The following is a 16925-nucleotide window of genomic DNA, read 5'->3' as shown; positions in this document are numbered from 1 at the left end:
TGCCTCCTTTGTCGTAAATTAGGTGCTCATATGTGCAGGGGTTTATCTCTGGGCATTCTATCCTGTACCACTGATCTATATTTCTGTTTTTCTGCCAGTACCATACTGTCTTGATTACTGTAGCTTTGTGGTATAGTTTGAAATCTGGGAGTCTGATTCCTCCAACTCCGTTTTTCTTTCTCAAGATTGCTGTGGCTATTCGGGGTCTTTTGTGTTTCCATATGAATTGTAAGATTTTTGGTTCTAATTCTGTGAAGAATGCCATTGATAGTTTGATAGGGATTGCATTGAATCTGTAGATTGCTTTGGGCAGTATAGTCATTTTCACAATATTGATTCTTCCAATCCAAGAACATGGTATATTTCTCCATCTGTTTATGTCATCTTTGATTTCTTTCATCAGTGTTTTATAGTTTTCTGAGTACAAGTCTTTCGCCTCCTTAGGCAGGTTTATTCCTAGGTATTTTATTCTTTTTGTTGCAATGGTGAATGGGAGTGTTTCCTTAATTTCTGTTTCTGATTTTTCATTGTTGGTGTATAGGAATATCAGAGATTTCTGTACATTAATTTTGTATGCTGCAACCTTACCAGATTCATTGATTAGTTCTAGTAGTTTTCTGGTGGCATCTTCAGGATTTTCTATGTATAGTATCATATCACCTGCAAACAGTGACAGTTTTACTTCTTTTCTAATTTGTATTCCGTTTATTTCTTTTTCTTCTCTGATTGTCATGGCTAGGACTTCCAAAACTATGTTGAATAAGAGTGGCGAGAGTGGACATCCTTGTCTTGTTCCTGATCCTAGTGGAAATGCTTTCAGTTTTTCACCATTGAGTATGATGCTTGCTGTGGGTTTGTCATTTATGACCTTTATTATGTTGAGGTAGGTTCCCTTTATGCCCATTTTCTGGAGAGTTTTTATCATAAATGTTGTTGAATTTTGTTGAAAGCTTTTTCTGCATCTATTGAGATGATCATATGGTTTTTGTTCTTCAATTTGTTAATGTGGTGTATCACATTGATTGATTTGCTTATACTGAAGAATCCTTGCGTCCCTGGGATAAATCCCACTTGATCATGGTGTATGATCCTTTTAACATGCTGTTGGATTCTGTTTGCTAGTGTTTTGCTCAGGATTTTTGCATCTATGTTCATCAGTGATACTGGTCTGTAATTTTCTTTTTTTGTGATAGCTTTTTCTGGAGTTTATCTTAAACTCCAAATGGATTAAAGACTTAAATGTAAGACCAGACACTATAAAACTGTTAGAGGAAAACATAGGAAAAACACTCTTTGACATAAACCACAGCAAGATCTTTTATGACCCATCTCCTAGAGTAACAGAAATAAAAACAAAAATAAACAAATGGGACTTAATTAAGCTTAAAAGCTTTTGCACAGCAGAGGAAACCATAAACAAGACAAAAAGACAACCCTCAGAATGGGAGAAAATATTTGCAAATGAAACAACAGACAAAGGATTAATCTCTAAAATATACAAACAGCTCATGGAGCTCAATATCAAAAAAACAAACAGTCCAGTTAAAAAATGGGCAGAAGACCTAAATAGATATTTCACCAAGGAGGACATATAGATAGCCAAGAGGCACGTGAAAAGCTGCTCAACATCACTAATTATTAGAGAAATGCAAATCAAAACTACTTTGAGGTATTACCTCATGCCGGTCAGAATGGCCATTATCAAAAAAGCTAGAAACAATAAATGCTGGAAAGGGTGTGGTGAAAAGGGAACCCTCTTGCACTGTTGGTGGGAATGTAAATTGATACAACCACTATGGAAAACAGTATGGAGGTTCCTTAAAAAACTAAAAATAGAAATACCATATGACCCAGCAATCCCACTACTGGGCATATACCCTGAGAAAACCATAATTCAAAAATAGTCATGTACCACAATGTTCACTGCAGCACTGTTTACAATAGCCAGGATACGGAATCAACCTAAATGTCCATCGACAGATGAATGGATAAAGAAGATGTGGCACATATATACAATGGAATATTACTCAGCCATAAAAAGAAATGAAATTGAGTTATTTGTAGTGAGGTGGATGGACCTAGATACTGTCATACAGAGTGAAGTAAGTCAGAAAGAGAAAAACAAATACCGTGTGCTAATACCTATATATGGAATCTAAAAGAAAAGAATGGTACTGATGAACCTAGTTGCAGGGCAGGAATAAAGAGGTAGACATAGAGAATGGACTTGATGACATGGGGTGGGAGGGCGAAGCTGGGGCGAAGTGAGAGTAGCATCGACGTATATACACTACTGGATGTAAAATAGTTGGTTGGTGGGAAGCAGCAGCAGAGCACAGGGAGATCGGCTCGCTGCTCTGCGGTGACCTAGAGGGGTGGGATAGGGAGGATGGGAGGGAGGCTCAAGAGAGAAGGGATATGGGGACGTGTGTATGCATATGGCTGATCCTCTTTGTTTTGCAACAGAAACTAACACAGTATGGTGAAGCAATTATACTCCAATAAAGATGTATTAAAAAAAAATTGTTATCTTGGAGTTTTCATTTTCAGATCCGTATAATCAGCAACATCTTTGCTCAAAAAAAAAAAAATGCCATTTTTAGGATTACAGGTGAAACTGAGCGTCTGAATTTTGTTGGCCATTAAAAATCCCGCGGCTGTTGTTGTAAGAATGCTTGCTGGATCCCTGGCCAAAGTCCAGTCTAAGCAATAACATCCTACTCAGTATACCTCACGGTCCTGTGAGGACTGTCAATTATTAAGGCATTCTTCTTTGCTTCCTCCTCTAAACAGCTGTGAAACATTCCTGAATTCATGTTCATGACTTTTTCTATATCCTGTTCAGTCCGAGTGAAATGAGCCTTTCATTATACATATATTATCTGCAGTGTTGCTAAGTGCATACGTTTAAGGTTATGCAACTCACTGTTAAATGAATAATCTTTTTGGAAATTAAAGCAGAATGCTATGTAATCAATATTAGATAACATGCTGTGCATGAATTCATCTTTGACTCAGTTTTATAAAACACACCAAGTACATCACTTCATGTCAAAACAATCGTTAAGGGCCTTTAAGTGGTCTTGAAAATTACCTGTTCTAATGTGAGTAGGCATGTACTCAATTAAATGAGGCCTGAAATATGCTTGGCACTGGCTCAGCTCAAAGTCAGGAAACAGTTCTGTTTTTGTGGCTTAGATGCAAATCATTTAAAAATGGTGCTGGACAGCAACATTATAATTAAATGAGGAGAGAGAAATCTGGAAAGAGTGTATTGTAGATTAAACTGAAAACAGTGAAAGTAAATATAGTTATTAATCTGATTTTCTGTACCATCCCAAGGCAAGAAACATAATTTATTAATTTTCATGTAAACAATTTTAATATTTTGAATATGTATATATTTATATTAGCAACTTTGCACATAGAAGACATCATTGATTTGTGTAAAATTATTGACTAAGAGTGGAATGTTTACAAAGTGGAATGTGTTGAGATTCAGCTCATGGAAGGCATTTTGAATAGGCCATATCACAGTGCCTGGAATTTCTTTGCTCTGATGTCACCCTCTGTTAATCCAGTGTTCTCTTCAAGTCCCATACCACATCTTCTCCCTGATACCTTCACTGTGTATTTCCCTAGAGCTCGGGGGTCTTTCTCTGGACACTGAAGAAATTTGCTGTCCCTCTGCATCTATATCACTTGCCCTTCTCTGATGCTAGATTAAACTGTTTAATTTTTCATATCTTGCTGTTTTTTTAAGTTTTCAACTATATTTAAATTTCCATTATGGCAAGCCCTGTGATTTATATATTTCTTTTGTTCTTTTACAGTGCTTTGCAAATATTGATTAATTTATAATGCAGCTTAGGGATTTTCATTTTAACTTTTCACATATTTATGTGTAACTATAAATATAAAGCCAAGAACTACATAATTTTTTTCAGAAAAGCAAGGAAATTGTGAACATTGTTATCAAATCATTCACAGACAGTACTGAGACCCCAGCAAGCAGCAGTAAATATTCCTTTTATTATCAAGGAGCCACTATGAGTAAAGAAAAACTATAAGGAGCAGAAATCTGTTAGTGGAAGGGAAAAAGGAAGTGAGGAACTAGATATCGATCTTGCCAAGTGAAGCAGTGAAAGAAAATATTACACTGTGAACTTCTTTCCACTATTTTCTCAAATTCAATCCAGCAACTCAGGTTAAGAGAACAATGGCTGAGATGTTGGAAATAAATCCAACCCATCTGATAAATCCCTAGGAAACGGGAAATAACACAATTAATGAGAAGAGGAAAGACTTTTTTAGAGTTTCAGTACAGTTATTTTTTTAAATCAAAAGTGGTGTTCTGAAGCGTGACATACTCCTTATATTTTTAATAACACGTTACCTTGATGTTCTTTTGCTTTTTAAGATAAGCTGTATGTGGAAAATTGTATCTATTGATTATCTGCATCAAGAACTTGATTAAAGAGCAAAACATTTGGTTAAAAGGGTAAACTGAAGACTTTCTCAGTTGACTAGTCAGTGCCATCATGCTGATCATGTAGCATGGTCTTTAGCTATAGCGTGGAGGCTCCATGGGAAAATGAAAATAGCACAAAATAAAGGGTCTGAAGCCCTGGGCTAACCTTTATTCTTTTTTTTCCCTTCTCTCCCTTCTTCCCGTCTTCAAACATTTACTGATAATCTATTATAGGTACACTAAGACAGTTCATCTCCTTGGGCTGACAGTCAAGTGAGGGAGACAAAAAAGCAATGGCAGTCACATTATTATGTGGTAGATGCCATCATGTCGCAGGCACACAGTATTGTGGTAGCCTTCAAAGGGACTGGTTTGCTTTGGCTTATCATCCAACCTTCAGTTTTTTGTATAATTATATGTATTCTAGCTTCTTCATGAGGTTGTTGTGAGGCTCAAAGGAAGCCACTATATGTTACAAAGTATTGTGAATTGTACTTGCAAATATCGATAGTTATAGGTAATAGCAGTAATTTGATAAAATACAGGGCTGTCGTGAAAACTTGATATATAGAATTTAAAAAGAAATTGGTTTTACTAAAGAACGTTTTTGTTTTCTCTAATATGAAATCCTAAATTTTCATTTCCTTTTTGAAATCCCCATGGTTCATTCTGAAAAAAATTTTTTTTCTATGTTAATTAGTACTCCCACACTACCTTTTCCATACTTCTCTTTATGCATTTGTTGTATTGTACTGTAATTACATATTAGTTTTATTTTCTCCACTAGATCCATCAGGACTTTGAGGGCAGGGTTCATGTTTGGTCATCCTTATGTTACCGGTGGCAACCATATAGTACATGATCAATGTGTGTTTGTTAAATAGATTAGAGAAGGAATTTTCTAGTGAGGTTTCTTTGTGTTTTTAATTATAATATCTACTAGGCAAGAGAGATAATTTTCTTTGTTCTATTAAAGATAATATCCAGGCATGTGACAATAAAGAATTCTAGATATTGTGTGCATCGAATTAGGCACTCCGAACATGGCCTGTCTTGCCCATGGTCCAGAGGAAAGAAGAAAGTTAATAGTGATGTAATCATTGACAGAATGGAGATCTTGGAAAAGAGGAAATGTTAGTGAGGTGTGGAGGTTGCTCAGTGTAGAAAGTATTTTTAGATATCTTAACCTCTTTCTTCACTACCAAAATCTTTCAAGGTCATCTTCTCTGAACCTCAAGTTTTCTTGTCTGTAGATAAGAGAATTGAACCAAATGATCTTTAATGCCACATCTAGCTTGAGGATTCTGTTTGGAGATTGATGGTTGAATAAAATAAGATATTATCCCTGCATTCTGTTAAATGTTATTCACCTTCATTCTTCCCATGTCTTTATTATACAGACATTATCAAACAACATTAAAGCATATTGAAGAAAAGGCAAAACATTCAAGAAGATAGGACTTGAATCAGGCTTTACAGAATAAGAGGTGTATGGGCAGATGAAAGACATGGGGATGGCCATGGATGTGATGAGGAAGAGCAGTAGCTTCATGCTAAGGGGTGTGACGAAGTTGGAAGATTAGATAAATAGAAGAGAGGGCCTGAAATGCCTTGGAGAGTTCCCATTTAATTTTATAAGCAATAGAGGACCATGTTCAGGCAGGAAGAGAAGACGAAGTCGTACCTGTTGAATGTCATCAAAGGCTTGGCAGGGGATGAAACCAACGTGAGAAAAAAGGAAGAGAAGAGGAAATTGTTCATGACACAGCTGTCAAAGGGCTCTGTTAAACGAAGAGAAAGACTGGAATGGACACAGGTCCTGAAAGGGAGGAGGGCTGATTTTGCCAAATGGTTATATCATTCAATTCAAAAGAGTTAGAAAAGATGCTTACACCTGGAGGGATGTGGCAGCTCAGCGGGCCTTTACCTCTCCGGAGTATTGCTCATAACTGATAGAAGATTTATCTCAGCTGTCCAGTGTGATTTGCAAAAATGTATACGAATGAGCTTCAGGAGATATTTCCTATCTTTGTTGAAAACAGGTGGATATTTGAATCTCTCAATAACTAAATGAAGGCTAATCCGTCCTCCTATTTTAATAGCGTCCCTTAATCTCCACTATTGAAGAACAGACATATATCAGGGTTATTTTAAAAATTATTATTATAGGGAATGTTCTGGCATGTCTGTACTTTTTATTTTCATGTAATTGATTTTTTTTTCTAGTATTCTTTGTATTTCTTTCTACTTCTTGAGTTTGGAATTCTAGAATTACTTCAGTATTATACCATGTAGGAACATAGAAGCTTGGCTTGACAGTGCTGCTGACAATTTATATGTCAGGGTGTAACTGCCTAGCATATTCTTTGCTGTTTTGCATTCCTTTGCAAAGTATGCCTTTGTTTAATCTTGAGGGAGTGGGCTTCTCCGATTTTCCATATACTCAGTACATGACATTTACACAGCCAGTGACTGTTCTGCTCTGTATAGAATGCAGATGTTTGCACTTTCACACAGTTTCTTCAATCGCCTCTCCATTCCTTTTGCATACTGCAAGGTGTCTAATCTATGGTGCAGGATGGAGACCTTTTTTTCATGTAATTTCTAAGAAAAATTACATGGCTTACGACAGGCATATCGTGCTTCCTTTCCAATTTACCTCATTTATTTCTAAAATTCTAAAAGTCTGTTTTTATATCACAGTTAGCACATTATAGAAAGCCTGGCTAATTAATTATTAGCCTTTGAAGTCATAAAGTCCTTTTCTAGCAGTAAGCATTTGAAGCTAGATAATGTCTTATAAAAACTAAATGTTAAGTATTTTTATAATTTTGTATTGTTATCTTCATTAGATAAAATAGAAAAATTTTCATCCAGCCTAGGAATTTAAGGTGATATGTCTGTACACATGATACTCGGATGAATTTTAATACTATTACTTAAATATATGAATGTTTCCTGGGGGAAGTAATTGATACCTGTAAAGGCTAGTTTCTGCTTGTCTATTTTAAAGGTTGATTTTCTGTTTTTAGAAAATGGTCTTGGCACATTAAAATGTTTATTATAAACCTGCTGTATATATCTATATCTATATATCTGTCTCCCTATCATTCTATCAATCAATCAATCAATTTAACCCACACCAGTATCTGGGCTCTTTCTCTTCACCTGACTTAGATCTTGGTTTTCCAAGGAATGCAGTGGTCCCCTCACCTGTTTCCACTTGAAACAATGGTTTTTGCAGTACATTAAGGCAGTTATGAGGGTGTCAATGACCTCAAAGATAATTATGGTGGTCAAAGCCAGCTTAGGAGAATGGTGATAGTGATGGACAGCAACACCAGCATGGTGAAGGAAGTGATAGGGACTTTTTTCTGAACTTTTAATATCCTCATATCTGTGCTTCTACAAGTTCTTAAAAACCCTGTGGGATAGACAGGGAAGGGTCATTTGTTTTCTTTTTGTTTAGTATTAAATTTTTTATTTGCAGACAAATTTACAATTTATAGTTGAGAAAGCAGAATTAAAAGATGAATAAGTGATTCATTTAGACTTCAACAGCAAAGTAGGTGCGCAATTAATATCACTGACTGGTGAGAGTAAAAAGAGACCGAAACTGGGGTCTCCTGACTCTTTGTCCTGTGACATTTTTGACTACCTCTTTGCATTTTCTAAGGCTAAAAATCCACTTTTTTAGGTATGCATAATTTACAGCAAATTTTAAGGTATTCTTTGGTTGCTATAAATTGAGAAGTGGTCTTTGTTGTTTTGCCATTTCTAATTGTTAAATAACCACGTAGTGCATAGTGAAAAGACACTTGCAGACATAGTACATTAAAGTCTTTAACGCTATTGATCACTATTTTTGACCTATGTCATTTTTATCTCCACAGAAATTGGCCCAGTAACAGTTACCACAGATCCCAAGAAGTTTCAGTATGAACTCAGAGAACTCTACGTTCAGGTGAGTTCTTGCATTCAATTTTATTTCTTTTAAGGGAAAGGAAAATCATGAACTTTTGGCTGATTTTCTTTAGTTTTAAGTCTGAAAGCAGGGATTATTGGTTTTTAAATTCTAATACCACTTTTTCTGACTTGATTTGAATGATAGCTATGGTAGTGGGACAGATTGGGTTCAAAATATCACCTTTATTTATGCATTGTCTATGGCCGCTTCCAGGCAACAATGGCAGAATTCCATAGTTGTGACAGACTGTATGATGCTTTAGAGAAGAAGTTTACTGACTCCTGCTCCAGATGACTCCTTTCACTGAGAATCACAAGGAGCAGTTAATTCTTTCCCTGTAATAGTAATGGTATATTTACGGTAATCTTGATATTCTTTGCTGTAAGTCATCTTTATAAAATTTTTGACTGTAAGTATAATTTTGTTAGTAGAGAAGATGAATAATTGGTTTAAATGTTATTCTGAAAACAGGACTTGGAGATAGGGTTGATATATACCTTCTCCTCATTGCTGCTTTGAGGTCATTATTCCCAAATCGATTCATCAAAAAAGAATTGCTTCTTTGAGGCTGTTTTACTGTCCTATCCTCCATGGATGGTCTCTGCTGCAATCACCTACAGATCTTTTGGCCACTCCTCATCATTCATTTAAGCTATTGATACCCGAATCATTGGCTACCTTTCCCCTTTCGGGCTGCCATCATTCCGGAGCACTTCAGCATTGATGGGAATGACCTGTCAGAACCTTCTCCTCTCAGTTCTTTGACCTGCTATTTGTCTTCAATGACCTTGTCATTACTCCATCTCAGTCTTCTATTCTCACACACACCCTCTGGATCTTATGATCATCCCAATCTGTTCCATCTCTCAGATCACTACTTCAAGCAGCTCCACCAAGCTTGTTTTTGCAGCTACTTACACTACAACTACTCCTTCACCCTCATCAAGCACTCTAGTCCATTGACCCCTATCCTGTCTCCCAGGCCATCAGATCTCTCCTTTTTCACTTTCTTCCAATCTAGCTCAGAGTCCTATCATTTCAAAAACACTCCTTTTTCTTTCTTGTCCATTGCTTTTCTGTTCAAAAGGCAAAACCTCATTCCTGAATGACTGCAATTATGTCCACCAATGGTCAAGTGCTGTTGAAACCTCACAACATGGCAGGTTGCTTCCACTGTAAATACATAACCACCTATTTTCACTGGACTCTTAATACTTCCATGATCCTACTATGTTTCTTTGGTCAATTAAATCTCCCATTCCTGTCAATGACAGTTGCAGATCTTATCTATTCTTCTTAAACCTCTATCCCATTACCCTTTTACTACTAGCTATTTCAGCTAATGATCTACTCTGAGCAAGCTATCTCACTTACTGTTTCACACACAGGCATATATAAATGGAAGCCCTCTGCTTCCCCATACCTAGCATGTCATACACCTACATCTGGTATCCATCCTATCCTCATTCTCTACTTAATCACAACTCCTTAGCTTTCTCAGGATCTTAACCTATCAAACTGTTCTTTTCTTTTTTTTTCAACTGCTTAAGGGTTCCCATTTACTTTTAAATATGTTTAAGTCTCCCCCCCAAAACAAATGCATCCCAACAAATCAAACCATTATAAGCAAAACAAAATAAACAGCAACAAATCTCTGTTTTTCTCAAATCCTCTTACAAATAACTTAGCTCTCTCAGTTCCTTCAGTGTCAAGAATATTGTCTGTATTGACTGCCATCTTTTCTTCACATCCCTTCCCCATCTACTCCTCAGTCTATTTCGATCTAGTCGCCACACCCCTGCTCTGTCAAAGTAGCTCTAGTTGGTGATACATGATTTGTATTTTGCTAAATGCAGTGGTAACATTTCACTTGTCAGCATATTAGATTAATATCTTTGTAATTCTCGGCAATATTGGCCTCTCCCTTCTTCTTGAGACATTCTCTTCCCTTACGTATGCTCTCATTTTTTTCCCCACTTTTCCTCAGCTTCCTAGGCAGCTCATTTCTGTCCAATTGGCCATTAAGTGTTTAGGATCCTAGAAGGTTTTGAAAGTGGCCCTATTTTTTCTCTCATTTTTATATCTTCTCTTTAGGAGAAATTATCCATACCCACATAAATATGTTTCTAGCCTAGGCCTCTCCTCTGAGAAACAGACCCTTGTGTCAGGCTCTTGGATGTCAAAATGGCCCTCCAAAGTGAAACTCACAAATGTTCTCTTTCCACTGCCCCAAATCTAGTCCTAAATCCTTGCTCTTTGTTCTGTGTTTGTTATCTTTGTGAATGATGCCTACAATATTCTGGTTATACTACCAAAGATCTAAGTTATCCTTACTATATCCATTCCCTGCCTCTCCACCCCCAACCCCAGTATACAAACCATGAATCAAGTCTTGGTTTTTAACTTTCTAAATAATTTTGATATCAATTGACTTTTCTCCTTTTCTGTTGGCACTGTCCTAGTCCCAGTTACTGTATCTTTAGGCTAAATTAATGCAAAAAAGCTTCTAAGTGATTTTCCTTCATTTACTCTTCTTTTTATTTTTCCAGGCCTTTCTCTACTCTGACAGGCAGACAAAATAATCTCAAAATACATCTCTGAATATTTCCTCCTAATACCCTGTCCACTCACCTCCTACCCCCATCTCATCAAAGTCTTCCCAAGTTCATGAGTGACCTGAGGCCTGTCAACCTAGAGCCCTACCTAGAGCCGCTCTCTCCCTTGGACCCTGAGCTCTGCCATAGGGGCCTTGCATAGAGCTTCCTCCTGTCTGTATCCCCACCTGTCTCCCCACAGGGCCTTTGCACATGCTGTTCTCCTTGCATAGGAAGTTCTTGTTCTTCATCCTGCTCTCACGTCCATGCTCCTTTAACCTAGTTTAAAATCCTATATTCAAAATCTCATCTGGAATACCGCTTCCTCAGAAAATCCTGCCCTATCCTCCAGGCTTGGTCATATCTCACTGCCTCTCTCTGTCACAAACTAGTTGGTATTTCACAGTGAAGAACTATGTCTGATTTAGCTCATCAGTGAATCCCTTAGTAAAATGCCTGGCATATACAACGTGCTGAATTTTTGATGAATGCAAGAATGAATGAACGAACTAAGGAACGAACCATTATGTACAAATTAACAGAGTCCAAATTAGAGTTTGAAGTTTAATACTTTATTGGTTCACTGTAGGGTGCATGACTTGATTTGGAATTATGTATGGTATGAGCATAATTGGGGCATAGGATGAAAAAGACTCAAAAGTTTGGCATTCCAAATATGTATTCCATCGTGATTCTTTTATTGTGACTGTCTTTATTTTTAAATTGCATACTAAATTGAATTATGTTTCATAAATATCTAAATAGGTGTATATAGTTATCCCTTGACTGTTTTTCTCTTTTATTCAATTTCTTCTGATAATCTTTTTCATTAATCCTCCATTTCCTTTCTCTTATACCATGTCATTCTTTTTCAGTCATTATCTTGATACTTACTGACAATTTACTTTTCTATCCCTTGATATAACAACTTCTTTGCCGCTTTGGATGTCCACATTCTTTGAAAAAAACTTTTACAGAAAAATTTCTATCCTGTACATGGATCATAGGAATTAGAAATTGTACTGCCCTAATTGTTTAAAATTTTTATGTTCTGGTATTTTGTCATGAGCTCCTGAGGGCAAGAGCCTTGTAGCTCTTATTGAGCCTCTGGTCCACTCTGGGATGAACAAGTGTCGGCAGTAGAGTGGACTTAAATAGCTATAAATGAATGTCATACACGGGTGGCTTCTTTTAAAAATGTATATTTAACAGTTAAACTATATCAAATATAATACAAGCTTTACTTTGGTGGTACAAAAATACTTAAAAACCTAATCATCAGTTTTCATTATATAAAGATTCAGAAGGGCCAAGTAATGGAGATTTCTAGCTGATAGAATGTTAGGAAGAGATTTACTGTATTCATTTTTTTTCTCTGCAAAAAAGAATTCAGCTGGGATATATTCTTGGAAATCTGGCCCGAATGAAAATGCCTACATTCTCAATGAGACCTGGCGCTGGCACTTCCTGATTTCCTGTCTCTCCCCTTCTTTTGTTCTGACAGATCTTCAGGGAGTGCCCTTATCCTCCTTGCTCCATTTGTCTCCAGGGTGAAGGATTGTGATTCTTAATCATACTCCATTGATTCTCTCCCCAGCCAACCTCTGGAATTGAACTTGATACAGACACTCTATAGGGTCATATAACATCTCTGTTCAAGAAAATAATCTTTCTTTCTCCCCTGGAATGAAAGCTGGTGTCCATTTCTCTGGAGATTTCCTCTTTACTGTCTGCATCCTATGGAATTTATTTTTGAATTGTCTTGGGATCCAAGGGGATGCTTAATTAGAACAACCAGCCAAGGAAGAAATCAAATATTTACTTTTTCTCTTCATTCAAAATCATGCATTGTTATAGGCATTGGGAATACCACAGAAATGTTTTTACTTTCAAAGTTTCTAGTGAATTATTCCTTTTTTAATCAATGGCAAAAAATTTCATCAAGTAAGGTTCAAATATGACAAGACACTAGGCTACATTATCGCTTAACATCTAACCTAAAGAATATATTTTGTTTTCTCTTCAGTGTTTTCTTAGAGAATATTTTATTTCATAAATCACTCTGAGAAACTAAAATTTACAAATTTCATAAAATTTTAGAATAATACTAAATTGTGTGTGTGTATAATTTCCAGACACTTCTTCAGTTCCCCTTCTACCATTTTTAGTAACTCCCCCCAAATCACTGATATAAAGAGCAACAAGGATTGCTATCTTATTAAAATTAACTTGGATTTTCTGAAAAAGAAACCTTAAAAAATATTCCTTTCACACTTTAATCGTTTTGAAAGCAAGAAAAGTAAATTCAGTTGGAAGTAAATTAAATAATTGCCCATTAACTTTTTACTAGGTTCAGCTATTTTTCCTGTAGGGATATGGAATTAACTTGAGGAAAAGCAATTTAAAAATTTCCAAGAAAAACGTGACAAAAGTAGCTAAACTTAAATCATTAAATTTATAACATTAATTTCATTTTCCTTCATCTTCTTTCATCTGGAATGCAGAGAAGTAACTTGAAAAGTATCTGAGCTTTCTCTCTGGGGAAAAGAAGGGAAGACAAATGATAGCAATGGTATTCAAATCACACAGGGCTTTGGGAATTAATATCCTTGTAGATATGCAGTGCGAAGTCCTGCCTCAGGTCACATTCTTTGTAAGAAACTATAAAGCTTGTTGATTTTTAGAAAATGGTATTGGCAATGGTATGCTTTCAAGCCTTTTATCCAAACATTTTAAAGGACAAAAAGCATATTAGTCAAACATTTGAAGTGTAGAGAAGGAAGATATTTCTACAGTAATGGAATTACAATTTTTTCATATAGATGGTTGATCCCCAGAACTGAAAAATTTCACACATAATTTAGTTTTTCTTTGAGAAGTGTTTTGATAAAATTGACCTTAATAAAAGCAAGAATAAGAGTAAAAATATGTAGAACAGCATCATGACATAGCAACAAGATAGAGTTGTGAAGGTTAGGGTAAGGTCCAATTATTGTCATTCTTTAACTGAAACAGAAGAATAAACTGAGGTTAAGGGGAAAAAATGTTCTGCTGTAGTATAAGAACAGTTGATGTTAGAATTAACTGCCAACAGGGAATATGAAAAACTGTGGCCAGATAGGCAAAGACTGTTAAAACAGAGGATAATGCTGATTTATGATGTCAATTCAGTGTACATTTTATTTAATTTCAAGTATTCTAAATCATGCTACTGTGCAAAAGTGTCCTTTTTATTTCTATATTTATAGAAGTCTTCTATATGAATTTAAAAAACAAAACTGATACATAACCAAAAAAATTAAGAAAGTAAAAAGAAAAATTGACTAGAACAAGAAAAGGGAAAGGATTATATGTTAGGATAAATATAATGTAGAGCTATAAAAGATGTGATTTTCATGTTTGGTGTTGGACATGATTCAACTGAAGAGAGCAGTTTTCATTTCCATTTAAGTTTTCTTAATATGCATTTGACTTACAAATATGCATTCGACTTACAAATGCATATATATCAGCATACATATACACTTTTACAGGAGGAATGGCATGTATTTAATTTAGGGAAGAAAGTGAGATAGAGTCCAATACATAAAATTCATAATATGTGTGAAAGCTACAAGAATAGTAGAACCAGCATCTGGCTCAAAATAAGGGCTTGATAAACGTTAGCTATTGTTACTGCTATTACTACTACTATCTCTAGTACTCCGAGGTTCTTTTAACAGAAATAATCACCAAATAATTATACCATAAATGAACAACAACTATGGAACATGTGCCTTGTGAAAGATTTTGCATGTATTTTAAAGTCGTCCTCTCATTTCAAACCTACACAAATATTAATCTTCCTTTTTTCCAAATGAGGAGACTCAAGCTTTGAGATCTTAGGTAACATGTCTTACTCAGGTCACCAAACTGGCAAGGAGCAAGGCTAGTCTCAAAAGTGGAGGTATTTAATGTCAAAGCCAGTGTCCTTTTTCACTTTGCTACTTTTCTTCTAAAGATTGGTTTAAGTAACCTTATTAAGCTAATCAAATTTACGTTTATTTATATAATTTCTCTTTGTATTTTACTTCAAAGTAGGAAAGTAGAGAATTAAAGACAGATGTAGGTCTAGGGCTCGTCTCATCCTCAACGAAACAAGTTTATTTCTTAAAGATTTTGACTTCCTCTTCTACCTCCAGTCACTTTGGGTTATTGGCTCACCTAAAGTTACTGAGCAGCTAATGAGAATGATAACTGTAAATTGAAAATTACTCCCTTTGCTCAGCATGTGTTCATGCTACTTAGCGTGGTAAGCTTATTTAAGTGTAACCTCACAGTCACCTTGGAGAGACACGAGAACAAGATGCATTTTAAGAGACTGAAAGGTAGTGTTTATCCTGCAGTTGTATTTGTAGGTGGTTTTGATTATTTTTATTGTTGAAACTTCTTGGTGCCTGAATGAAGCATCTATTCAAACTTTAGTTTGCTGCTGGAGTTTTCTGCTAGGGTAATAAATTCTCTGAGGGACAAACAATCCTGTATTCCCAGGAAGTGAGGGATGGGGACTAAAATAAGTGACTGGAGGGCACCGAGTGGGAATGATTGGCTCCTTTCTAGCTGTCCATCCTGGTATTCCTATCCAGAAGCAAAGAGTTGGCTGATTTCTTAATGATCTTTTGTGTGCACTTCAAAGGACAAAGAGTATAGAAGGGTATTCTGACCGTTGCATTGCTTTTTCAAAGCAGAATACACACACACTTAGAATGGGGTGGGTGTGGATTATGATGGGACATTTCTTGATTTTCTTTTCAAAGTGTGGATGTGTGGGGATGTTCTTAAGGGTACATACATAAGTCATTGTGGAGTAAATATTGCAAATATATGTGACAGAATAACATTTAGGAAGAGGACTCCTTTGACCTGTGATGCCTGGATTTATTCCATTCATGCTATTAAGTCAATCAAGGGATTGCTCTGTTCCCCACAATAAGTACTATACCTGATTTTGTCAGGTTTTAGGTGATGGTAAGGATGGAGGTCGAAATGTTTTTCTTGGGAGAATGTTTCTTGATCTAAAGCCATGACTCCTAGAAAAAACCTATAAACCTCACTTTCAACAAAATGGAAAATTAAAGAGTTTCTTTAAGGAAAATTAAAGAGTTTCTTCTCAATCCAAATTGATCTGAAGCAGTTCTCAAGAAGCCATCTTTTTTTCTTCTTAGGCCTTGAAAAAGTCTCAAGAAGACTAGTAGAGTCTTGGTTTTGGTATTGACTTTGCGTATTATTTGTTCAGTTATCCCTTCAGATGTTCGGATCCCTTCCAGAAACTTATCAGTACCCCAGGCATGAACTAGCATCAGTTAGAGATTTGATAGCACTGGCCTTCCTCAGCAGATGATACCTGGGGCTCCTGTGGAGCAATATCTGGGAGCCTCTGTTGGTGTTCAAGGCTGATACAGGCTTTCTTGGGCAGGAGTATCCCATTACTGAATACTGGTCCAGTCACCAGCTAAGTCCCTCAGGTTTCCTTATGCAATCTTTAAACCTGGTCTCCATTCTTCTATATTCATGTTGATTTTTAAAATTCCTCATTTATCTACTATCTCTATATATTAGTCTCCTCCTTTGAGATGACCTAGATCTTAGTTCACCAATTTTGTTTAATGACTACTTACTTGTTCTTAAAAAAAAAAAAAACAAAAACTTATCTATCGCCAACTTCTATATAAATGTAATATTCACAAATTATAATGATTTTATTAGTAAAAATACATTCTATTAATTTTTTTCATGAAGACCTATTATAACCTACATAGTATAAATATATTTTTATCACTTTAAATAAAAAGAATCACAACATTACAACTTCTTCAATTAGTAACAGAGATAATGCCAAATGTGCTGGAAAGCA

At 35.9% G+C, this 16925-nt stretch overlaps 1 protein-coding gene across 5 annotated transcripts in view; it reads left to right on the top strand.

Moving 5' to 3' along the window:
- The window catches only part of HMCN1 (hemicentin 1), a 507647-nt gene that overhangs the window by 101245 nt on the left and 389477 nt on the right, over positions 1 to 16925 (top strand). For all 5 annotated transcript variants that reach the window (XR_014266656.1, XM_082472452.1, XM_082472453.1 and 2 more), the window contains exon 2: positions 8365 to 8435. Coding sequence is in view for 4 of the 5 variants with exons in the window: in XM_082472452.1 (XP_082328578.1) it covers positions 8365 to 8435 (71 nt within the window). In the remaining variant the exon portion in view is untranslated. The remainder of the gene's footprint in view (positions 1 to 8364; positions 8436 to 16925) is intronic.

This window comes from Balaenoptera physalus (assembly GCF_965194825.1).
Source record: "Balaenoptera physalus genome assembly, chromosome: 1".
Lineage (NCBI taxonomy): Eukaryota > Metazoa > Chordata > Mammalia > Artiodactyla > Balaenopteridae > Balaenoptera > Balaenoptera physalus.
The sequence above is the reverse complement of the archived record's forward strand: the minus strand, read 5'-3'. Positions and strand labels throughout refer to the sequence as shown.